The 26,990-nt window shown below is 36.6% G+C and overlaps 1 protein-coding gene across 1 annotated transcript in view; it reads right to left on the bottom strand.

Moving 5' to 3' along the window:
- nck2a (NCK adaptor protein 2a) overlaps positions 1-26,990 on the bottom strand; it is a 77,082-nt gene that overhangs the window by 8,686 nt on the left and 41,406 nt on the right. Inside the window, exon 2 of the mRNA XM_073845739.1 lies at positions 2,937-3,178. Within this exon, the coding sequence (XP_073701840.1) occupies positions 2,937-3,162 (226 nt within the window). The 5' untranslated portion in view covers positions 3,163-3,178. The remainder of the gene's footprint in view (positions 1-2,936; positions 3,179-26,990) is intronic.

Here is a 26,990-nt window from a genome sequence, read left to right as displayed (position 1 = left end):
ACCCACAGTAAAGCTGCAGGCTCCATTTACCATTCATTGAGTCCTGCCTCTATTAGTGAAATACAATGTTGCACATTTAGAAAGTTTTCAGACAGGGAGACTGTTCCTATCGTATACCTCAGGGTCCACATATTGCTGAAGTTCACTATTTGAAATCCATGAGACCATAGGGTATCCTATTTATCATTTTATGATTCATAAAGCTAGTCTTAAGCCTGTTTGAGGATTCTATGCAACCTTAATACATCCTTTTGTGGACTCCACAGCAGACAAAGCAAAAGTCAATAACAAAAGAAAATTTAACCAACTAACTATCTGCCACTGGTTGGACAAACAGATAGTCCTGCCAGAAAAATTAATGCTGTTGTTGAACTCATTTGAAAAATGACCAATCGTTTTTTTTTTTGCTAGATAAGACCCTTATTCCTTGGCTGGAATCGTGTAGAGCCCTTTGAAGCTGGATTGAAACTGCAATTTGGACCTTCAACCCATTGATCCCCATTGAAGTCCACTATATGGAGAAAAATCCTGAAGGTTTTTGTCAAAAATGTCTTTGGCAATTTCTTTTCGATTGAACATACTGGATGAGAAGGTGAGTAAATTATCAGATCTTCTCAATCAAGCTAATTTCGCTATGTTGGGCTGGTGGGGATACCCAAATAAACCGCTACTAGCGCCACAGAGCCACATTCTTTGCTTCTCTCGATGGAATGGTTTATCAAGAAATGTCAATTCACAGAACAACACGAGATGCAAGTGGAACGATAGTAAGAGTGTGTGATTACTGGAACTCAGAGGTGCCAAGAGGAAGTGTGCGTGTGTGTGTGTGTGAGAGTGTACCCTGACAGTTCTTTAGCGAGATCCTCTGATCTTCAAAGAGTGACAGGTTTTGAGTTCAACAGGATGGAGGGAGGGTTTGAGTGCAGGTATCCAATCAGAGGTACCCTGTGGCCTCTCAGTGGGAATTAATTCCCAATGCAGAATTAACTTAGAAGGTCAATGACGCATATTCATGACCTTCCTCTTGGTATACAAGTAAATGGCCCCCTGTTATCTTTGCTCCACAGATTATTAATGAATACTAACACTAGAAGTCACAAATTAAAAATCAACAAAAAACTACATTGATCCATTCTGTTCATTATCCTAAAATCTGAACGCTTTGCTGTGGACCGACAGATTAAATCTGAACGGGGAGTCTTATTTCAACACTTGTCTAACCTGCTTTAACAAATCTCAACTTAACCTGCTTGGAATTCACACATTCACTCACACACAATGGAGAACAATAGAAAGGAAGCAGGTAAAATGTAACACCGTTTTAATGAAAGCTGAATGATGGCCTACTCCAGTTTCATTGGATGTCTCAGGGACCTGCATAGTGAAAATGCATTGCGTTTAGCAACTTCAGGAGCTATTAAACTTCTCTGCATCTCTACCGCCCACAGCAAAGGAGACATTATCGATTCACTGCTTCCTGTTGTTCAGAGCTCATTAACGAAATAACAAAATGTTATTTAGAGCTCATTAACTCATGGTAATCACATATGGGACGAACAAACACATAGAGAGGGATAAGCATGCTTTCACGTAGGGTTACTAATGATTTGGACAGATTTAAAAATACAGAAAAATACACAGGTCAGTAGATAAAACAGAATCCAATGAAATTCCAGTCTAGTTTTCCATATTCTCTTTCCAGGTTATATTCTCAAACAGTACCCATGGATTCTTTTTCTCTGTCTGCAGCACATGGAAATGGAAACGCTCTGGCCTAGAACTCAGGCATTTCATGAGAAGGACAGAAATTGGGATGCACTGGAGCTAGAAATCCATTAATCCTCACACCTGTAGTGTCTTACCCATATGTAGGTCCCGAGACGGCCCATGGGAGAACTGATGGATAACTTGCAAATATGATTCTGTGGATAACAGAGTCTTTTAAGGATAAATAACTGTTTAGCAAAAGACCACATTAAATAGAATAGAGCCCAAACAGTACAGTGTTTCTGATAACAGGGCATGGAAATGAGAATACTGGTGGATTTGCTAAAAGACAGCAGGGGGCGCCTGACTTCCAGTGTCAGCCCTGATAGCCAACACTAATCTTATAAAGCTGAGATACATTTTAAAACAATGACTGTTTTCAATTTAAAAATTCCTTTGAATCTTGTCTTAAAAAAATGTCAATCATCAAAAACTGAAGCGAGTGTTCAGATGCTTCACCTGCTTTTGGTGTTTTGACAGATATTGTAATATTAAATACACATTTCATTGGAATGAATGAAGAAGGGCCCCTCAAGGTGACTTTAGATCAAAGTATCTCAACAGAAAACTCAATCACTTTTATAAAGCGTAACGCATGCAATCAAAGGAACTTCAGTTTGTTTTGTGTTTTTGGCTTGTACACAACTCGCTGAAAAAGCGACAGTCCCAAGAGTATTCCTTAGTGCCTTGAGATGACAGATTGAGCGTTAAAGGCATGAAGCTCCGGAGGCGTATGGGGGAAGTAGGGCATGGCAACTGCGAGGGTGTTTCATACACGTCATCTACTGAAGGAGTATGAGGTCTAGACCTGCACAGGCTCTTCAGAATGACATTTAGATCGTTTATCTAATGACCCAACCAATCTTAAGTATAACCTTCAATCTGACTGGTCTTGCAAATGCTGAGGCCATGGAAATGCCTGCTGTCAAATTCAAAAGGAGAGCAAGCCTTTCAGTCATTGTCAGACTTTGCTGATTAAGCACCATAAGCAGTTTTGGAGATTTAGTTTTTCTCCCCACTTGATATCCTACTTGCCTACATAAAAATAGGTTCCTGAGGGTGTTGCCGAGGTGGCTGCTAAATAAACAGACTTGCCCTAAAAGGACTTTTCTAGTTTGGCAAGACTGTGAGTTGGTGAAATGCTTGACTTGAGTTGTCAGACTTCTTACCGAGTGTGTCCTTCAGGTTCTTCACTAGTGAGGTTTTCTTCAGACTGTTTTTGCGCTCCACGTAATTAGAGGGGACGTAGCCGGTGCGGCTGGATGCGTTGCGGACTCTCCACCAGGTTTTGGAATCATCCAGCAACCACAGGCGCTCGTTCTTCCGGATGTCCAGTTCCTGGTCTTGCTGAGCTGTGTAGTCCCACTTGGCTATAACAATCACCTCCTCTGTCATCTTTCATCGAGTCCCACTGTCAAAAGAGAGAGAGAGAAATGATGAAAAGTTGTCGAGAACCTATACAGAGTTTAATAAAGGACAAACTGACCAACTATAATAATTCATTAAGTACCAAGGAAAATGTAGAGATGCGATTGAAAACTTCCTTAAAAAAAGGTCTGGGACTTCTTGTGTACTCAGACAGTAAGTCAAGCATCTATGACAAACGCATGACTCAGACGAGAGACAGACATGATTACATATGCTCTATTTAACACATCTTAATCAGCAGGTGAGCTCACACTCCCTCCACCCAATCCATTTACCAGAAGGAGAGAGAGAATAGCAGGAAAATATGTGACTTACTGAAGGAGTTAAGAAACAAAAATAAGTGGAGGATTCACAGGTTAATTTTCCTGAAAAATGTAAACACCTCTGCTCTGTAGTGCTATCAAAATAATTGTAACTTACTTAAAAGGGAACCCCGGGTATTAAGACTTGTATGGCTTAATGTGACGTAACTGATGTCTCTTACTGATATATGTAGTAAAAAACAAACAAACATGAAAACCCATGAAAGAGTTACGTTATTTTAAAAAATCCACATCGTTTTATACATATTTTGGACTATGGTGGGTCCTTCAGTGGATGTGGTGTTATGACAAAAGTCTGAATGTTTATATCCTGTCAGGATGGCATCTAGCATTTCTTGAGACTGCCGTTTATAAGCTCTTTCAGTAGCTGTGGTCTACTGAAAGCCTTAAAGGTATCAGAGCTAAAATAGAGAAAACAAAGATGAGAGCCTTTAGGAAGTTTTATTCAAAATAAGATAAATGTACACATCTCCATTCTGTTCAAAAGTTTTCACCCCCGGCTCCTAATGCATCGTTTTCCTTCTGGAGCATCAGTGAGTGTTTGACTCTTTTGTAACAGTTGCATATGAGTCCCTCAGTTGTCCTCAGTGTAAAAAGATGATCTCAAAATCATACAGTCATTATTGGAAAGGGTTCAAATACATAAAACTGCTGGAAAACCAAAGAATTTGTGGGACCTGAAGGGTTTTTCTAAAGAACAGCATGCGGTTTAACTGTTCAGGACAAACAAGGGACTTATGAACAACTATCGCTAAACAAAAAAACAGAGATGTGGATCATTCAGGTAAAAACACAGTATTAAGTACAGAAAATTTTGAACGGGGTAATTTTTGTAAATTTAATTATTATTTTCTCTTGTAGACTATATGTCTAAACATCTTATATGTAAAATATCTTATTCAGGTCAGTACTAAATAAATAATAACATGCATTTTGTATGATCCCTCTTATTTTGCTAAAATAATTAACATGCACAGATTCTGAAAGGGGGGTGTAAACTTTTGACCTCAACTGTATACTATAAAATGGCTTGAAGTAGTGCACAAGTATGTGAATTATGGCATACCAATGGATTGTACAGAATGTTAACTTGCTTATTATGCTCAGGGGCATTACCTATTTGAGTCTACATGTCATACTAACAAGAAACTAACCTCATGTTAACCACAGGCTGTAGTTCCGACCACACAACATTGAGATGCTATTTGTGAATGTTCATTGGAACTGCGGTATCAGGAAATGACAAAATGTTTCTACTGATGCGACTGTAGTTGACTAGCAATGCTTTAGGAAACACACAAATGTTAAATAAATTAAAATACACTTCAATTTGAGCGCTTAATTCCTAAGTTTAAAAAAAGTTACATCAATATGTTTAATTTGGCTCCCCTTGACTAATTTATTTGCGATTTTTTCCAACAGTTTAATGTGTGCATTATATCACATTACGACATTGTATCGACCCGTTCTGTAGAAACTTTGGTTGTCCACCAAAACTGATATAAGCATCCTCATTCCATTAAACAGTGAGACCGGATGTATCTAAATATAGCTGACAACAGCACTAACAAGCCTAAGAAACAAAGCAAACAATGACTCTAAGGATTACTAAGAGAGTGTGGGCAATAAAAAGCAAGTAATATAGTTAGAAAAGCATTTTCGCCCAGTCGCAATGGCTAAGCCACTTAATCCATGCCATCGGTCTCATTAAATAAACAGCCAAACCTTCGGACAGAAAAGCCATTAAAAATGACTGAGGCTGTCAAAGGCTGAGCGCAAGTTTTCAAAATACACAGCGCGCTCTTGTTCCTCCGAGCAAAATGACAGAAATGATAGTAGGCAATTGCTAAACCCATACATGAATAAGTAGGCGGGTTTATTGGCATGGCCGATTTTAAACGCCTAGCCTGAGATGTGAGAGAGAGCTGGCGAAGGATTAAATATGCACTGAATAGTAATGGACTGATTAAGTATTGATGGTGTTTCAGGCAAGCGCACTTAAAGCTCTGTGCTCCTGCTGAGAGAGGCTTTAGGCACGGCTACTAAGTCAAATGCACAGCCATTAGAAGAGAAGGCCAGACCTAGTGAGTCTGAGAGAGTATGCGCATGTGGGTGTGTATGCGTGAGCAACAGCTTTCATTTCACGCTTTGCCTACAATGCACATGTGATGCAGATCCCATATGCATAGCTTTCCGCTTTCTAAACGCTTTAGGGATTCTATTCTTTACTACACAGTTAGTAGTATTCTTTACCGCTCCTGTAGTGTTTATGTGTCAATGTTACTCTCCTGGTACACTTACTGGGTCTTCATAAAAGCAATATTACGCCTAGACTCTGCCTCAGGCAGCACACCAACAGACCGCCCCCTGTACGTCCACTGACTGTCTGATGCATATTGGACATAAAACTGGACAAAATGCACATAAAAATGACACAAACTGGTTTAGATAGTCTCTTTCTATCTAAATGAGAGCCAGAATGAGCTGTAGTGTGAACCAGACCTTACGTTCAAATCAAACGCTTGGCCACACAAGACTAATTTGACTTGTGAATTATAGGCTCTAAACTCAAATGGAGATGAACACACCATAAATTGATCTACAGAGCCTCATTTCTGCTTCTTTTACCCGTTTTATGTCTTTAATGAAGCGACAATTCTAATATTAACACCCATCACACCGGAGGCACATAACTCAAGAGATGCCTCCCACACACAATTACGCCACATAAAGGATTTCATTACCTCTGGTGAGATGAGTATCCATGCCGCACTGTATTTCATAAATGCAAATATGGCAGCTCAAAGGCAGAGCTCGTTTTCTTTAAAAGCGGTCGTTAAATGACAGTTCAATTAGGAAAGAGACTGGCCAAGACAGCGCAGCAGCTGGATAGAATTGTCCCTGTGTTTTAAATCAGTCATTCCACTCTGCTGGCTGCGAGCTTTGGGTTCATTCATTACCTGAAGCACGTGACCCCGCTCGCTGTGTTTCGGTACAGGGCGGGAAAGAGAGCCACGGAGAACAAGGAGCTGCTAAACGAGATTCTGCATCAGGCAAACACAGGGAGAAAAAGGTGGGGAAAGCAGGCCAAAGCTTGCCACTAAACACTTTGCTGAAGTAGGTAAGAAAATGAACAATGGAAGACATGGCGATGGGGATGATCAATACTCAAATTTGTTATCTGTTATCTTGGCAAAGATACTAAATCAACACCACATTCAACAAATAGATCAATACTAACACCACATGCAAATGTGTGTCGGTGTCGGATAGCTGATTTAAAAAAAAAAAAAAGCTTGTCAACGGATCCAGTAATTAGACATTAGTAGCACAACTAATGATATCATAAATAAATACCGGTGCAAGCAGCAATTAAAGGGGCCAAGCACAAAGAAAGCAAGATAATTCATGCCAGCATGGCTGGCAGCATTAGAACAACTGCATCAATGAGCAATTAAAGACATATATTTATGATTGCAAACAAACGGCTGAAAAATCCAGTCCCTATTAATACGACTGAAAGATTTATCACTGCCATCCAATAGGTGTCACTGTTACCAAATTGACGTGGTGTGGTCTGGGCGAGGTGATGATGGCACTAATAAAGTTTGATGTCAATGTCAAAGCTTTGCAGAGATACAGCCTCAGAGTCATTTTGGTATCATGGCTCAAATTTGTTGCAGTGCTGTATGAAAACAGTTTCGTCTTATGAAATCCGTAACTTTCTGTCAGCATAGTCTAAAGAGTAGCTGACTTGAATTTGGTTTATTACAGTTCATTAAAATAGGCTTATTTAATCATAAGTAATAACTTTTTTTGAAAATTAATTATTGATGGTTCATGGATGGTTTATCACTTTTGACCAATAGGTGGCAGTGTGGCCAAATTGATGTGGTGTGGTCAGTGTGAGGTGACAATGGCACATACAGTTTGGCGTCAATATGTCAAAGCTTTGCAGAGATACAGCCTCAGACGTAGGGTTGGGTATCGTTTGAATTTTATCGATTCTGATTCCGGTTTCGATTCTGCTTATCGATTCCGATTTTTATCGATTCCTAATTCCGATTCCAATATGATAAAAAAAAAAAACATTAAAAAGTTTTTAGTCAAACATATTTATTCTGTCTTTTGCCTATGGTTTTACCAAATAATACCACAGAAAACTAGGGTTGGGAATCGAAAATCGATTCCGATTCTGGAATCGGATACTTAAGATAAAGAATCGGATACTTGTTATAATATTAAAATTTCGATTCCTCGTTTCGATTCCTGGTTGCATTTTTTCCATCTAGTGATCTGCCAGGACCTTCCGCGCGTGCAATCTGCCAGGACTTTACGTGGTAATGTAAACATCAGTCGAAAAGATGGATCACGGTAAGCGTTTAAAAGTGTGTCTACGCTTTGTAAAAACCGAAGACAAATCTACCGCTGCACGCAAACTTCATCTTAGAGATCTGCAAGGGACGGATTTTAGTCCTGCGCCCGCCCACTCCAGAAGGAATATATGTTATTTCGTCCCGCAAAAGCCCACATAAAAGTCACTTATACCCCCGCGGGAAGACAGGTATCTACTTTATCTCTTGGCTGCATGAAACAAACCCTCCCGGTAATGTTAAGGCAAAGATGACCAGAGTAATAGTAACGAACTCGCGCATACCTAATGTATTCATTCTTGTATATCGGAGTCGTACATTAGGCACGCATAAGTCCGCTGTTGATTCACAAACTATTCATGCTTTCGGTGCTCTGATCCATAGTATTTTTGCGTGAAATTTCAAAATATTTGCATAGTTTTCAAAATGAATGTCCTGTGAGTTTTTTATAATGAATGCTTACCCATAGAGGTGGATCGTAAGGGTCAGTGGTGTTTAAGCACATATGAGCACCAGCATAAACAGATTTACAATGTATTTACTGTATTTTTCATGTATATGTTTATTTTATAATAAATACAAACAGTAGATATTCAGTCACTTAAGAAAGAGTACTCTGAAGTTGTGAAGAATGTCTGAATTAAATAATTTAGGTGCTTTAAATCTGTATATGTGTATTCATGTTAAAAAGTTAGAGCAGAGGATTTTCAAAAGTATAGCTTTAATTTAAAGTTTGTTTGATTTTTTTTATAACATGCAGGAGAAAAATAAAAAGGCAAAACTAATGTTTAGGTTAATAAAAAAGGTTAAAAAATAAACACCTTTAGAGGAAATGTCAGGCATAGGGGGGCCTTGCAAAACTGACCCGAGAAGAAGGGGGCCCTGATATAAAAAAGGTTGAGAACCCCTGTGATAAAATAATATGTTGCAATCTAGCACTGAAAATAAACATGTTTAATATATTAATGTTTGACTTTTGTGTTTGTTGTTTTTTTTTTTTTTTTACTAAATCGGAATCGAAACTGGGAATCGAAAAGAATCGGAATCGATAAGTGGAATCGGAATCGGAATCGAAATCGATAAAATTCAAACGATACCCACCCCTACAGAAAACAAACAACTAATCTAATATAAATTTCAAACATTAAATTGTTAAAGACAAGTAATTAGTGAACAAACTCCATCGCACACCTGCAAGTGATAGGTGCGTAGGATAATAAGACCAACCAGGTGGATCCTTTCAACATATAAGCAATTCCCGCACACTATCGTGACTTGCAAAGTAGTAATCTTTATTAACAACGTTTCGGTCAAACGACCTTCATCAGGAGTATACAAATGTTCAAATTCAGTGGGATCTTTGTTGATTTTTGTAACTATCAGAATTTGTAACTGTTTATGATGTGATGCTAATTTATACTCCTAATGAGTTTAATTGTTTACAGATGGAGTTTTGTTAATTGGTCATGTGTTTATCTTAAAAGAGATGAATTTGAACATTTGTATACTCCTGATGAAGGTCGTTTGATCGAAACGTTGTTAATAAAGATTACTACTTTGCAAGTCACGATAGTGTGCGGGAATTGCTTATATGTTAAAGACAAGTAATAAAATAGGAGCAAATCAATTAGCAATAGCATAAATAAATAAAACTGAACAAATGTCAGGTACAGAAATTGAAATCAAAAGTTTAAAAACACTGCATAGTTTGCTTTTCATAAATAAAATATTGATTAGTCCTCATTACATTTATAAAAGATATTCAGTCAGTTAATGATTTTCTTTTGTTCTTTGATTAACATTTATGACAGGCGGCACGTTTATTAGACGGCTGTCTCTTTAACACCGAACACAGACCTAAGAATACTGTTACACATGCGTTTTCTTTCTTATCTGTTTACGTTCACTCAAGACAAAAAAAAACAAAAACGCTGTGTTTATGAGGACATGCTGACGTATTTCGTTCATACAGGTCAATAAATGTGAAAGAGAAGTCAGTTCCGGGCCGGAACAACCTTTTCTGCAGTGGAAATGCACGCAACTGTTTCGAGAACGGACACAGGTCGGGAGCCCGCATCAGGACCGCTGTTCTCCGTGCTCGCGTTTCAGATGTGTGCGCTGCACGCAAACAATGCGCAAGTTCTTTTCTTTCCTCCGCTTAAATTGTTTGAAAATCACATTAAAATGCGAACGCGGGAATCGTTAAGCGGAATCGAAATGCGCGTGTCTTATCGAATACCCGGTTAATGGAAATTTGGAACCGGTTCTAAAATGGAACCGGTTCTCGATACACAACCCTACTCAGACGCAGTTCGGCATCATTCCAGCAAATTCGTTGATGCATTGAACGATAACCATTTTGTATATCGACATGAAATCCATAACCTTTTGCCAGCATGATCTGAACCAATTTTGGTGAAAATAAGACAAACTGTCTAGGAAGAGTTCAAGAAAGTAGGTTTTTCAAACTAGAGCTGCAAAACGATTAGTGACAATTAATCGATTCAAAATAAAAGTTTTTGTTTGCACACTATATGTGTGTGTACTGTGTACAATTATTATGCATATATAAATGCACACACATACATGTATTAAGGGAGAATATGTATACATATTGTACATATGTGACCCTGGACCACAAAACCAGTCTTAAGTCGCTGGGGTATATTTGTAGCAATAGCCAAAAATACATTGTATGGGTCAAAATTATTGATTTTTCTTTTATGCCAAAAATCATTAGGAAATTAAGTAAAGATCATGTTCCATGAAGATTTTTTGAAAAATTCCTGCTGTAAACATATCAAAATGTAATTTTTGATTAGTAATATGCATTGTTAAGAACTTAATTTGGACAACTTTAAAGGTGATTTTCATTTTGATTTTTTTGCACCCTTAGATTCCAGATTTCAAATAGACGTATCTCGGCCAAATATTGTCCTATCCTAACAAACCATATATTAGAAAGCTTATTTATTGAGCTTTCATATGATGTATACATCTCAGTTTTGTAAAATTTAACCTTATGACTGGTTTTGTGGTCCAGGGTCACATATGTAGTATGCAAAATATACATACATAGTATGCAAACAAATTTGTATTTTGAATCGATTAATCGCGACTAATCGTTTTGCAGCTCTATTTCAAACTGTTAAAAATTGTGAAAAATCTTAGCCAGTAGAATTTGAAATGAATTTTAAATGTTGTCGACTCGACATGAGCCAAGGAAACAGAAGAAAAAGAATTTTGCTTCTAAAATGTACGGTTTAAAAGTTATTAGCATTAACACAAGTGAAATTTTGGACAAGTGTTGGCGCTAGAGAGTTTGAGTTAAAGACTCCAAACTTGCTACGGTTAATTTTAACACTGTCCTCTATCTGTGCCAAATTTCATAATTTTCCCGCAAGCGGTTCTAGGGCCTGCCATAGACTCAAGAGGAAGAGGAAAGCCAAGAGATACAATAGCTGTCTACGCACCTTGGTGCTTGGCCCCTAATAATATTCTACTATTTAAATTGAAGATAGTAATGTGCATGGTTTCATAGCTTCATAAAATTAAGGTTGAACCACTGGTGGACACGTGGACTATTTTATCGATCTCTTTACTACCCTTCTGGGCCTTGAGCGTAGTAGTTGTGTTGCTGTCTATGCAGGGTCAGAAAGCTCTTGGATTTCACCAAAAATATCTTAATTTGTGTTCCGAAGATGAATGAAGGTCTTACAGGTTTGGAAAGACACAAAGGTGTGTAATTAATACCATAATTTTCATTTTTGGGTGAACCACTGATTTTGTTAAACATCCCATCTGGATTTGATTTATAGATAAATTATAGATCGAGTTATTTACCACATTTATAATGATTCTCAAGCTGTTTTTCAAGCCATTATGCCTGAAATGCCAAGGAAAACCTAAATGTCAAGAAAAAACTAAATGTGCAAGACTAAATGAGACTGCATGCAATATTCTGCTGCAGTGAGAACAGATATCAGAACAACTGCCACATTCATCTTCAAAACGGCACTGAAATGGAAAAATTAAGCACAGTGAATGATAACTTGAAATGATGTTTGCAATACCATCTGCTGAGATAACAAGATCAACAACTTTATTTGAAAAGATGCTTGTTTGTAGGAAAAAAAAAAAAAAACGAAGACAGATTTATGGATACCAGCTTCTGATATAATCGCACGTCTACTAATTAACCACTACTATGCCATCATCACTCATTGGTTTTGCAGATCAGGACAGGATTGCGGTCATTGTGTCAGAGGACGCTGTTAAAGGTCACCGTCCATCTCTTTCCTCTCTGTCCTCTTCAGAGAACCAAGGAGGTCTCTGTCCCAGCAGCGCGGTGATAGATGACACTCATTTCGCTAATCGGAGCCCCGCCCCCTGTAATATCCACACAGCTTAGCCCACCTCCTTAATAATCAAGGCTGTTAAGAAGAGCGATGGCTCTGCCGCGGGAAAGCAGATCAATCCTCAAGGCTCAGCATTCGCTCAGACGCCGGAAAGCTGCTTGGTAATGATCAATCTTACCCGGCTCACTGTCAGCTTACGCTCACTTACACGTGCGACGAGAGAAGCCTTTTAACCGAAAGGAGACAATTAGCCGGGTTATAAACATTTCTCACCACGGGCAGAAAAACAGTCGCACTTCACTTCCTACAAGTGGTTCAGACTTGCAAAGAGAGTCTGTCTTACATCCGGCGGCCATCGTGACTACTAGTTTACAATGTTTGTGAAGACAAGAACAGAAGGAAGCCACTCTCTGACCTTGAATTGATCCATCCTCGGCCAAGATGTGTTCCCATAGTCCAGATGCACTTAGCACTCTGAGCCCAGCTCTCGAGGGACTAAAAGCATTTAATACCACTAATACATCCGCTAGGCAAATGTCCAGCTCACATTCGCTTAACCCAACTAAACATGTCTCGCACGCAAAGCAGTTGCCAAATATCTGCCTAAAATGTGCAGATTACACAACAATTCATGTTAGCGTGTTATTTCAATGAACAACTTGAGTTTCATGCTCCTGTTGCTTAATGGTTCGCTCAAGTTCTTTTAGCCTGATTGCTAATAATGAATCCAAGCTTGGGTCAGCATTAAGGGGACCAGCTGCAAGAGTTCCTGAGTTCAAATCCCGGACGAGCCCCCAATTTTCACTGTTATGTCCCAGAAGTAAAGATAGTCTAGGGTTAAGGATTAATGGAGAAACACTCAATGTGTTTCCAGATTAAATATATATATATTTTTTGTAATTTACTAATTAGACCTGCACTTTTGATTTTAATTTTGCTTTTTATGTACATAAACTACTGGACAAAAATTTGAAATAATAATTATTTTTTTATATTTTTAAATGAAGTGCTCACCAAGGCTACATTTTCTACTTGAATATTTTATTATTAAAATGTGATTCATCTATTCTTGTGATGCAAAGCTTAATTTTCAGCACCCATTACTTAATTTGTCATTAATTCAGTCTTCAGTGTCTTCAGAGATCAATGCAAGAAATGAGCAGCAGGAAAAACGATGCATTAAGAGCTGGGGGTGAAAACTTTTGAACAGAATGAAGATGGGTGCATTTTTCTTAATTTTGCTTGAATATAATATTTTTTTCATTTAGTACTTAGTTAATTTGTTATTAATTCAGTCTTCTGGGTCACATTATTCTTCAGGAATCATTCCAATAAATGAGCAGCAGGAAACACGATGAATTAAGAGCTGGGGGTTAAAACTTTTGAACATCATAAAAATGTGTAAATTTTTCTTATTTTACCTAAAAATCATATATATTTTTTTTTTATTTAGTACTGCCAATTTAGAAGCTACAGAAGATACTGTTTCCCAGAAGACAAAATAAGTAAAATTTACCCTGATGTTCAAATTCAAACGTTTTCACCCCCAGCTCTCATTTCATTGTTTCTTTCTGAAGTATCAGTGAGCATTTGAACCTTCTGTAATAGTTGCATAATGAGTCCCTCAGTTGTCCTCCTCAGTGTGAAAAGATGGGTCTTAAAATCATAGTCATTGTCAGAAAGGGTTCAAATACACAAAATGCTTAAACTAAATAATTTGTGGGACCTGAAGGATTTTTCTGAAGAACAGCGGGTAGGTTATCTGTTTAGAACACTTTTTTTTTTTTCAATGTTGAAAACAGTAGTGCTGCTTCATATTTTTGTGGAAGCTGTGAAACACTACCATTAAAAAAATTAATGGGCATTTACATTTATAATGTTACAAAACGTCTCTTTTTCATCAAAACTCATTCACAACTATTGATTAAAATTCCACAAAAATATTAAGTAGCAAAAATTGTTGTTAACATTGATAATGAGAACCATTACTAATAATTAAGCACTAAATCAGTATATTAGAATGATTTCTGCAGGATCATGTGACAACGAAGACTGAATTAATGGCAAATTGCGAATTAACCTGTGCTATAATCTCTATGTACAATGCATCATTTTTATTTTTGAGGGGGCTAAAATCACAATTTTTAAGGTTCTTATACAAATAATGTAAAAGTCATAGTCAAATCATTCTCTTTAATGTCTCAATTGTTTGTACTAGAAAGCAATGAGATGAAACAAAGAACAAATTTGCTACAGTTTCCTGAAAAGAAAAAAAGGAAGGAAAAGAAACAAAAGAGTAGAAAGTGCACACAAAGGAAATCCAAAAAGAGGGGGTTGAAGATGTACCCCAAATGCATCTGGCCTAGCCTTCCCCCTCAAATGGGAATTTTGAGTGGGAATTAAAGAAAGGCTTCTGTCCGCCTGCATCAGCACTCTATAGAGTCTCTCTCGAGCTCTTTACCTAGCACAAAAACACTGGGGCGAGAGGAAAAGACGGAGCACAAAGAAAGAAAGAGAGGAATACACAAGTCCCACCAGATTCCTCAGTACAGAGGTTAAGAACGAATCTACAGATCTGGCCATTTAAAATGCGCGCGGGAAGTAAAGTGGTCTCGCGTGACGCCGGTGTATTCCAAAGGAACACGGAAAATACAATGACATAGGAAAGACATGATCAGTAGGGGGCAGTCATGTAACGCACTGGACTGGAGCAGGCTGAAAACATTGCTGCAAACTAAAAGGTACGGTAACCTGGAGGGGACACCTTCGGTTCACTTATGTTTGTCGTGGCCACACAAATGAATTCCTAGGAACGTCATATTACTTTTTGTCATTGCCACGAGATATTAATTCCTGGGAATGTCATATTATGTCGTGGCCACAAGATTATTTTGTCGAGGTATGTTTAATGCATAAACAAACCTGCGTAACCATAACCCAGGATGATCAGAGATAGGTTTATTAATATTTTTTATTTTGAGTTAAGAAATGTTTTTATTAATTGTTATAGAAATTAATGCAATATTAAGTTATATATTAACAATAGGCAATGCGGTATATGCGAATGTCTGTGCGCGATTTAGACAGCATTCAAAAGTTTATCAAGAATTTATTACATATAAGTACTTCAAATTAAATAGCCCTGCAAGAAACATTTTATGCATCCTTAAGTCTTATCCATTAATTGATCCTTTTTTTCTGTTATAAATTTATTATTCGTTTATATTCAGTATGTCCCCCTTAATTTCGATCTCTTAACATTCCGAATCTAAATGATAAATGCTGACATGCCATGAAAGCTTTGATTATACTATATGGCATATATTCATTTTTAGTCTAATTATAACCTATATAGTGTTTCATTGTCGAGTGAATCATTCACGTTCCATTTGTAAATCGTATGGTCACACACGGGCATTAATACAATCATAAAGTCAAAACTTTATTGGCATAATTGTAGTTCACAATATTTGCTAAATATATGCCAAATAGCATATATAAAGTTATTTAGGTTAAGCGATTCACAATAAAGAAAAAAGTAGATAGCTCTAAATCACTTATTATTTATTCTTATTATAGTTTATTATTATTTCAATACCTGGTTAGGGCTATTTATTTTTAACGCCTGACAATTATGCCAATTACGTTTTGACTTTTTGATTGTATTTATCCCCGTGTGTGACGATACATGATGTTTTCATTTACAAATGAAACTACGTGAATGATTCATTTCTCAGTAAAACAGTTTAATATTTATATAGTCTAGTCTGTTAATTAGACTAAACAAAATAAAATATGTTCAATTCATATTTTATATGTTCAATTCTTTAGTTAAGAGAAGGAATGTAGGCCTATTTTACTGTGTGACGATAAATTATTTCCAAATGAAACTACGTGAATGATTCACTCTTCAGTTATTTGTCTATTAGTTAGACTTAATAAAATACAATATATGTTAAATTTAACCTTTAAACTGCATTCCAGTAAAAACCCCAGTCATAGCACCTTTACAGTATCATTTACATTCAGAATGTTATGTAACGAGATCAAAATGAAGAAAAAAATAACGAATACAAACGAATAATACAAATATAATGGGAAAAAAAGAAGGTCAGTCAATGGACAAGATTGTGGGATGCATGAAATGTTCCTTGCAGGGCTATTTAATTTGAAGTAGGCCAACATGTAATACATGTAAACACTTGTGAAAGCTGTCTACATTGCGCACAGACAGCATTAGCATATACAGCATCGCCTGTTTGATTATTTAATATTGTATTAATTTCTATAACAATTAATATAGGCAAACAATTTCTTAACTCAAAACGAAATATCTCAAATAATTCTGGGTTACTAATGTCACGCAGGTTGGTTTATTCATTAAACTCGTGGCCACGAGAAATGCATGTTGAGCAAAAATACATTTCACGAAAATAATATAAAGATTACAAAACAAAGAAAACAAATGGAATGAGGGATAAGCTTTAAAGTTCACGTAAAAGCCAAATATTAAGCGGCATCCGTCATGTTTTCTTTAATCAGCAAATACTTAACATTTTTGAATTATATTCACCTTCTGTTTTTATGACAATAAATTTTGAATTTTGAATTCTTATTTTTTTTTTTTTTTTAGAAAAACGTCCGAACACCGGTCTCAAAAGTAGAAGCGAAAGTCTTGTTTCCACCAGCGCGGAATTTTTTTTATTCACCGTGATTGATGGATGTCTAAAACAAAAATAAGGAGAATCCTAAAACATATATATTTCTTAAAATAATAACATCTGAACTTCATACACAACAATACGGCAACGACTTTACAACAGGACACATTGTTTTATTTTAATTTTATTTTTTAGCTTGTACGCCAATGGATTTCTGATGTCGGGATATTTCAGACTGCATCTCCACAGCTTAATCACTTAAGTATTAAACATACGGGTCAGGAGGCGGGTCGGGTACAATATTTATTTTTTTTTATTCTGCGGTCCGAGTTGCGGGTGGGTTATTTGAAAACGGTCGGGTTCGGGTTGTTTATCCACTGACCCGCGTGTCAGGTTGGACACTAATGTTTTGAAAAAAGTGGAGCGTGTGAGGAAAGCTTTCCCCTTCTCCCTGGCATGCATTTGAATGCTGAATTCGAAATGCAACTGAATGCAGTCGGAATCCGCCCCCACCACCCCCAAAATAGTCTCCAAATGTTGATTACAACAAGGCAACAGACAGCATTCAACACCCCACCCCACCCCCACTCTGCCATTCATAAACATTTCGCTCTTTATACTGCATGCCGCTTAACTCTGATGCCTCATTAACGGCTACTTTTCAGAAAACTGAAAAAAACAAACAAACAAAAAATACACTTCCCTTTGGTTTCCCAGAACAGACTTAAGCCTAGTTCCAGGCTAAAATGATGTAAATCGGAGCTGTTTAAAGATGAAGAAAAAAAAAAAAAAAAACTTTTACTGATCGTTGGTCGGAGATTCAACCCGCAGTTCGTGACTGGAAGCTGTTAAGAGACAGACTTAATGAACTTCTCCGAAATAGAAGAACTACTTTTCCACTTAAAAAAAAAAGAAAAAGAAAAAAATGTGGAAAAAAATTGCATAACTCACTGGAGCACTTTTCAGAATCAGAATCAGAATGAGCTTTATTGCCAGGTATGTTTGCACATACTAGGAATTTGTTTTTGTGACAGAGCTCCACAGTGCTACAGAATGACAGTGACAAGACGATACATATTATAAAAAGAACAATATAGAGGTATACAAGACAGACAATGTGCAAAAATAGCAAAGACATTTGAATAGAAGTAAGTATGTGCTTTAAATAAATAACGGAAAAATGAATAAAGAATGTATAGTGTTGTATGTTGCACGATCAAGTGTTCATGAGATGGATTGCCTGAGGAAAGAAACTGTTTCGGTGTCTGGTCGATTTGATACTTAACAATTGTTGTATTCGTTGTCAGTCATATAGGCTAAGCTTTATTGTTTTGAAAAGTGAGCCTTCTGTTTATTTGTCTAAATTATTTTCTATATTAGGATATAATACTAGGCTATAGTATTTATGGACATTAGGCCAAATCTACATGGGTTTCTTCCCTTTCACTTCAATTAGTTTTTAAGAAAAAAAAAAATAAATAAATAATAGGCCTAATGTACGGCATCAAAATGTAAGAACAAATCTAAAGACAATAATAATAATAATAATAATAATAATAATAACAACAATAATAATAATAATAATAAAATTAATTATTAACACTCCTAAAAGTACAGTAGTGCTCAGATACACTTACGGTAGGTGACCTAACCCTAGTTGATACTTTATTTCAACTTTTCAATTATTTCATTAATTAACTAATAAACAAATGCCTTTCCGATATGATATAAGTGAAAAGGGAGACATGTTCATTCAAATCATTTCGAAAATGATTTCACCAAAAGGCGGATGCGAACTCGGGTCTCCCGCGTCAAAAACGATATGTTACTCGTATTATCACTTACGCCACTGAAAATGTCGTAGTATAGCCGTCTTTTGTAATATTTGTAAATATGAAGTATTTGCATTGTGTAAAAACATTAAATAAAAGGCACCAGACTACAGAAAATGGCATATACTAAAGAATTTATTTTTCTGGGGGAGGACCCACCCACATTTATTTTGCTTCCGACGCCCATGCTTGATGATGAAGTATAGTCTACAGGATATAACAATAAAGTGCTTTTCCTGTCCCGATTCCACAAGGTTTTATTCCGCATCCACCCGCTCCCGCTATATTAACTATATTAATCGCCCGCTGCCCGCTTAGAAAAAATTTCTAAGCACCAAAATCGCAAAAACAAATCAAAATAATAATAGTAATAATACTAATAAATAAATTAATTAATTTTTAACTCTATAAAAACTGTAGTTTATATTTATCCTCTCCATTTCTATTCCTCTCTACTCAAATTAATTGTCAGTGTATCTAAAATTGTGTATCTTAGAAAAAGAAAAAGAGGAACTACCTCTTAAACATGCATATCTTAATTTGATGTTGCTTTAAAACGCTGAAATATATAATGTATTTTATTCTGAAGGTGAAAGTGGTCCAGTTATTTAACTGCCTGCGGCGTTGTCAGGATCACGTTTTTTTCCCCTTTTAATTAAGTGGATACAGCTTACAATACTCATTCAAGAGTAAGGGATTGCTCAAAACTATGCTATTTTACATATTTCTGTTATTTGTGTACAATCACAACGAAAAAACAGATGTGTATGCTATTTGTAAAAAAAAAAAAAAAATGTAAACAAGATGCTGGTTCAAGGGCGCGTCACAGAAATTGCCTACAATTCTGCATATAGGCTTGCTACTTATTAATTTTATTTTATTTCGTTTTGTTAAATTATTATTCATTAAGAAATTTATATTTCGCATATGGGCATTTTTATTTATTTTACATACAGCTTTTTTGGGTTTTCTCTGTGCATAAGATCTGCGTGTGATGTTCTGATGTTTATGCTGCTTTTTGCTTGTGTACAATTAACCCCTCAAAACGAATTTAACTGTTATTAATGTGTCACAGCCACGTTTCAGTTTAAATGTAATTTAACACAATCTTGTCGTTAATAATAACTAAACGCGTCGGTTGTCGTTTGAAAAAAAAAAACAGAAATTAACATTTCTATTTTCAATGCAGTCTAATAAAAGTTCAACAGGAAAAAAATAAAAGAAAATAATAATAAAACTGCTCCTGCTTATGAATAAATTTTTGCTTGATGATGAAGTATCTAAATAGTCTATAGGATATAACAAAGTGCTTTTCCAGTCCCGCTTCCACGAGGTTTTATTCCGCATCCACCCGCTCCGCGCTATATTAACTATATTATTCGCCCGCGGCCCGCTTAGAATACATTTCTAAGCACCAAAATCGCAAAAATTCTGTAGTTTATATTTATCCTTCCCATTTCTATCTGTCTCTACTCAAATTAATTGTCAATGTATCTAAAATTGTGTATCTTAGAAAAAGAAAAAGACGAACTACCTCTTAAACATGCATATCTTAATTTGATGTTGCTTTAAAACGCTGAAATATATAACCTATTTTATTCTGAAGGTGAAAGAGGTCGAGTAATTTAACTGCCCGCGGCGCCGTCAGGATCACTTGATTTTTTTCCCCTTAATAAAGTGGATACAGCTTACAATACTCGTTCAAGAGTACGGCATTGCTTAAAACTATGACATTTTACATATTTCTGTTATTTGTGTACAATCACAATACAAATAAAAAATGTAAAAAAAAAAACGTGTAGGCTATTTGTAAAAAAAAAAAAATGGAAACAAGATGCTGGTTTAAGGGCGCATCACAGAAATTGCCTAAAATTCTGCATATAGGCTTGCTACTTATTAATTTGTTAAATTATTATTCATTCAGAAAAGAAAAACATATATTTCTTATGTGGGCCTATTTTATTTATTATTATATATAGGTTTATTGGGTTTTTCTCTGTGCATAAGCTCTGCACGTGAGGTTCTGATGTTTATGCTGCTTCTTGCTTGTGTATAATATTAATCCCTGAAAACGAATTTAGCGGTTTACGTCAGTTGTCGGTTGGAGAAATAAAATAACCGAAATTAACATTTCTGTTTCCGATGCAGTCTAATAAATGTTCGTCAGGAAAACAAAGAAAGAAAACAAAATAACAATACAACTGCACCTGCTTATGAATAGGCTATCTTTTTGCTATTGGTTTGAACCATAATTTCAGGAAAGAGGAATCATTGAACTATTGTACTGGTATTTGTGACCAACGCCCCCTAGAGCTGGCCATGGTGTTTGGCTACAGAATATTGTTCCTTGCGCCACCTGGTGGATATTATATGAAGTGCAACAACGTTGTAAAAAAATCTAAAAAAGCCGCTGCGGCAGGACGCGTGCCCACGCGTGCCGAATTGCAGGCTGCCGCGTGAAAATAGACGCATTTTTAATGGCCAGATCTGTACCAGTCATCTCTTTTACACTTTCCTGGCCTCTTTTGGATTTCTGTCATGTCTGTAGCAACAGTAGACAGCCACATTCATCTCCATCCAGCAAACCTCTCCTGGCACTAATACAGACTCATTCAGAAGCATTTAAACGGGCTCAAGAACTAAGCTAATGTGGTGGAATGTGAAGTAGGCGGACGGAGTAAATTTGGCTCAATGTGAAAGTGTTAGAGAAACCAGGTCAGGACCTTTAATAGGCAGGGACATGTGTTTTCCCATTGCTGGTGTTAATGATTAGACTGAACCAGCAGTCCACCCAGCGCACACCTTCTCTCTCGCGAATGAACTCTCACAAACGCCGACCAGGCTCTGCTCTGATCTCAGAAACACAAGACATTACATCATACAACAGTGAGAAATGGACGAGTGGCTTAAAATAGAAAGTGGCGAGAAGGAATCAGGTTTGACAGTGACATGGCGAGACACAAACTGGTTATTTGTGAGACTAGGACGATGATGAAATGACTGTCAACACCAGTTTCACTAAAGAATGACTTTACTCATTTTACATATGGACAAAGCAACTGCATGAAATGGTCTAAGATAAAGGTTTACTACATTTTATTTGAGCTAGTAACCTAACCCCACATTAGTCATTTTCATTAAGTTCAAGTTGAAGTGCTAAATCAAAATGAAACGAAAACTATACACACAATCAGTCAAAAGGTTTTGAACAGCAAGATTTTTAATGTTTAGAAATTTTGAAATATTTTTACTAATAACAGTAATAACAAAATAATAAAATAACAGTTTTCTATTTGAATATATTTTAAAACGCAAATTTTTCCTGATTTTTTTAGCATCATTATGGTGCGTTCACACCGGACGCGACTTGCGCGGAAAAAATTTGCGCGTAGTTGAACGCTTGAACATTTGAGTTTACTCGCGTCATTCGCGCGTGACATTTTCTTCACAGCAGACGCGAATTCGCGTCATGGGAGGGGCTTCTGCCACTCGTCAGCGGGAAAGTAGTTGTAAAATAGGTGAATGAGCTCAATTTGCCAGCTTTAGCTTGCTTGTAGTCTCAATATGTATGTATATGTAGGTAGGGTGACCACCCGTCCCGCGTAGCGCGTGCGCGTACAGCGTTTGAAGCCCAATTCATGCGTCCCGCAAATTGAGACAGTGTCACGCATAATCAATGCTTGCTCACAAAAAAGTTGGTCACGCTATATCCTCGAGCCCCAGGCAGCCAAACGAACATTACTTGACAGTTCAGCACGCTACTGTTGCCACACCCACCCCTCACTTGAACTGCTGACTAGGTTTTTGTCAACTTTTTCGTTGTTGTCATGACAGCGCTCTCACGTGCATACCAGACACACTGGGAAGGAACTTTTAGATGCGCGCTTTCCAATTCGAAAAATGGAGAAAGAGACTGAGTCTGAGGCACCGCCATCATCAATTAAAAAGAGGTGTGGGTACAAGAAAGACTGGGAAAATGAATATTAATTGAATGAATTCCTGCTCCTGCCTTTACTAACATGCAAGTTCACATTCTTCCTCCCCCTTCTCGTTCCGTGAACCTCTGGAGTTGTGAGTTAAGACTTTTTTTTTCAACTGTTCCTGTGGTGTTGAGCAACTACAATTCCTGTTAAACCCATAATTATATATTGTAATTTATTTAAAGTGAATAAATTTGAATGAAAAATAAATAAAATTAAATAGCTAAAGTATTTTTTTTCTGTGATTCGCAGTTTTTTTTTTTAGTTTTTTTTTTTTATTTAAGTACTTATTTACAAAACACAATTTCACTAAAGAAAAAAAAAAACATGTAAAATAAAGTAAGCAAAGGCACTTCAGTCCATAAGGCAAGTCAAAGTTGTTCACATACATATATTGTCCTCAATCTTCATATATTCTTAAAATAAAGTTACATGGAAGCTTAGCAAGTTACAATGGCAAATATTTTGAGACATCTTCACATAGAGAGTAAATGTGGTCACTGAAGTCTTTCAGAAGTTTCAAAGAAGCAAAGTATTCCCTCAGTTCAATTTTAAACACCATTAGGGATGGATTTTTGTTTTGCCATAAATAGCTAAAGTAAATCGTAAGTTGAAGTGCATCTGTCAATTCATTGAATGTTCAAAATATTATGAATCTTTATTTAGAAAAAAAAATCACATTGGTTGGCCTATTCATGAGCATACATCAGCATTTACACATGTTTAGGGGAATAGGGCATTATTAATATACCATTTAAGGTGGTATGTGCTAGAAATGGGTAAACCACTATCAGTGAGTCTGCCCGTAGGGGGGGCACCGCCGCGCCAGGCAGTGTCCCACATTGTCCCTCAGAAACATACCCCTTGTCCCCCCTTGGGCTTATTAGCAGGTGGTCACCCTATATGTAGGTCAAATTGAGTAAAGAGCGTTTTTTAAAACTAACCAGATTGTCCGACCTCTTCAGTCACTTTCTTCCTAGCCAAATCCTTTTTATTCCTGTTTCTACAAAAGTCCAAAGATGTATCGTACAGCTCCGAGTAACCACAGACAGCAATGGTGATTTTGTCCGGCATTGTTGTTTCGGATTTCTGCCTCCGTCACTACTAGAGCAAGCTCCTGATTGGTTAACGCGGCGCGGATTTTCGCCAAAGTTCAGATTTTTGAACTCGCGCGTTTCGCGCGAATGACGCGGCAGTCGCTTGAAACGCTCAATGCGCGCCGCTTCATTCGCGCTATTCGCGCGTTTCGCGCCGCCTCATTCGCGCGTTTCGCGCCGCAGGATGGCTATTCGCGTCTTTGCATTGACTTAACATGTAAATCACTCGCGCTTGCCGCTTCATTCGCGTCCGGTGTGAACGCACCTTTACTCCTCATCATCATTTAGAAACCATTCTACTATTTTAATTTGCTGCTTAAACATTTAATAATATTATTATGTTGAAAACAGCTGAGTAAAATATTTTTAGGTTTCTTCAATGAATAGAAAGTTTAGAAGAACAGCATTTATCTGTAATAGAATTTTTTTGTAACATTATAAATGTCTTTATCATCAATATAAAACATCTTTGCTAAATAAAAAATACTGGCTTTTGAATGGTATAGTGAATAATGCTACAAAAGCTTTTTATTTCAGATAAAATCTTTGGATCTTCCTATTCATTAAAGAGTTCTGAACAAAAGCGTATTCAATGATTTTAAATATTAATAATACTAATAAAAATGTTTCTTGAACAGCAAATGATTTCTGAAGGATCATGTGACACTGAAGACTGGAGCAATGATGCTGAAAATGTAGCTTTGATCACAGGAATAAATAACATCTTAAAATATATTCAAATAGAAAGCAGATGTTTTACAATATTACAGCTTTTGCTGTATTTTGGAAGAAATACAGTAAATTCCCATATTCTTTATTTTAATCTTACTGTTCAAAAACTTTTGACTGGTAGTGTAGATATTTAATAATGGCAAAAACAAAATAAGCTTTTAGAAGAAAATAAAAACAAAACATAAAATCGAATTTAAAATAATTGTAGAGTAAATCAACAATATAAAAATAGCACTAGTCCCTGCAAATCACATATAAAATAAATATATATTTTTTTGCTAATTATGATTAATACATTTGTTTAACAAAATGCTTATTTATGCTCTTTGTGTTGCTCACCAAAACGAGTCTGTGACAAACAACATTTATGAGAGTCATTCGTCATGACAAGTATAAACCGCAATTATGACACCGACAATCACAAACGTAAATAAATCATTGTAATGAACTGCCACTAAAAGATTTTTGAGGCTAAAATATTCATCCAGTTTTGAGTGAAGATACAGTTGGCAAGTTTTCATTGGATCACAATGATTATTGAGAGTAGCAAAACTACTGTTTTCTGCCAATACATTCTAGTTCTAACGTTTCTTTTTTATAATCTTAAAGTGTCCTGCATTTAGCTGTAACATGGCAATAAAGATATGTAGGGGGCACTTAAAAAAAAGCAATCAGAACTTACCAGAAAACAAACTATTTTACAAGTTGGTGATTTCATATGAATTACTATGATGCAGTTTGTACAAAATATACATCTTTCAAGGTCTTCAAGGTCTAACCCTAACTCTAAGTAGGGCATAAGCAGATTGTACAAAAATCTACATATCCACATGATCTAATTTGCCAAACATAAGGTCAACATAAGGTCTCAAGTTTCTTGATTAGTGTCACACATATATCTATGATTCACCAGTTCTGTTGCAAATATGTCATGTTTATTGGATCAACTGATATCCAAAGCAAACAACGGCGTCCAAAAGTCCAAACTGTTACAGTGGGCTGGGCCTGCGGTGACACATCCTGTAATGTCTCTGATGAGGTTAGCGGTTGCTCCTCTTCAGTAAGCAATAAAAGAAAATTAATGACTGTTTGACTGCTTGGTGACGTCATCCAAGAGCACTTCACGCGACTGACATTAAAGCATATGGCTAATGGTGAACAGATTTCCACTCTGGTCCCGCTCTACTTACAAACATTTGATCTCAATATTTAAAAAATAATAATAATTCAGTGACTTACTGAACCACATTACTGTGCAAAGCCTTTAAAAAGCTGCAGCGCATGACTTTCAGCATGTCCCAAGGTGATTGCATGCAACATTTTTCTTACAAACAACAACCTTGTTTGTGTCACAACCAAATCAGGACTGTTTCTGTCATCTCTTTGCATAATGAGAGCGATCTGAATTAAGACTTTGAGTGCAGTGAAAAAACACGGAAATCTAGCTCGTCTTTGATGTCAGTCCTCTACGTTGTTCCAGCAGTGCTTTTCCACAAATGAATTCAGCATTGTTCAGCAAACAATATTTCCATTGTTCAACATGCGTCTCAGACCTCTGCGTAATAATCTAAAGAACCCCCTGATCCCAAAATGACCCCTGAACCCTGACATATAAAGAAGAAACCCACACAAATATGCAGCAGTCAAAAGAAAATCTTCATTTTCATTTGAATACGACTGAAGTTCCCAAAAAAGCGCTCAAGACCATCTCATTTACTCAACATCTATGAATAAATATTATGCATTGGGTGTGCAACAGCCAATACCTAACAGCTGGTGGGTTTCCAATGACCAATGGACTACTACATCCTAAAGAAATTAAACAATGAAGCTGGATTTGGGTTCACCAGACCTAGATGAAAAGATTACCCAGAAGTTTCTCAAAAGGGGTGCAACAGAAAGTTACACAAAGCAAGGGTCTAGATACATATTTCTATTAAAAAACAAACCATTTTAACTTGACAAGGAATTAAAAATATGCCAGATGCTCAAAAAATGATGCTAATTAAGGCTCTATCGACAAAAATCTAAAACTAATAAACCTAACAAATCCCCTGGTCAGTTTCTGGACAAATAGTTGACCATCTTGACACATTCGTTATGGATTTATTTAAAAAAAAAACTGAAAGAAAAATATAATACTACCAACTGCTTGCTTGTATGTACCATGTGGAAATGTAGGATTATGATACAAAAAGATACAAAAGGCCACAAGAAACTGCTGAACATTGGCTGTTTCATTGGTGGAATTTCGCAAGCAAAAAGAACCATTCATCGCTGTTAAAGAGTTAGTTCACCCAAAAATGAAAATAAGCCCAAGATTTAGTCACCCTCCAGGCATTCTAGGTGAATATGACTTTCTACTTTCAGATGAATCCAATCAGAGTTATATTAAAAATTATCCTGGCACTTCCACTTTAGAAAGGCTTCATCAGTCCA

The sequence above is a fragment of the Garra rufa genome, chromosome 8, assembly GCF_049309525.1.
Source record: "Garra rufa chromosome 8, GarRuf1.0, whole genome shotgun sequence".
Lineage (NCBI taxonomy): Eukaryota > Metazoa > Chordata > Actinopteri > Cypriniformes > Cyprinidae > Garra > Garra rufa.
Note: the sequence above shows the minus strand (reverse complement) of the source record. Positions and strands in the feature narration are given on the sequence as shown.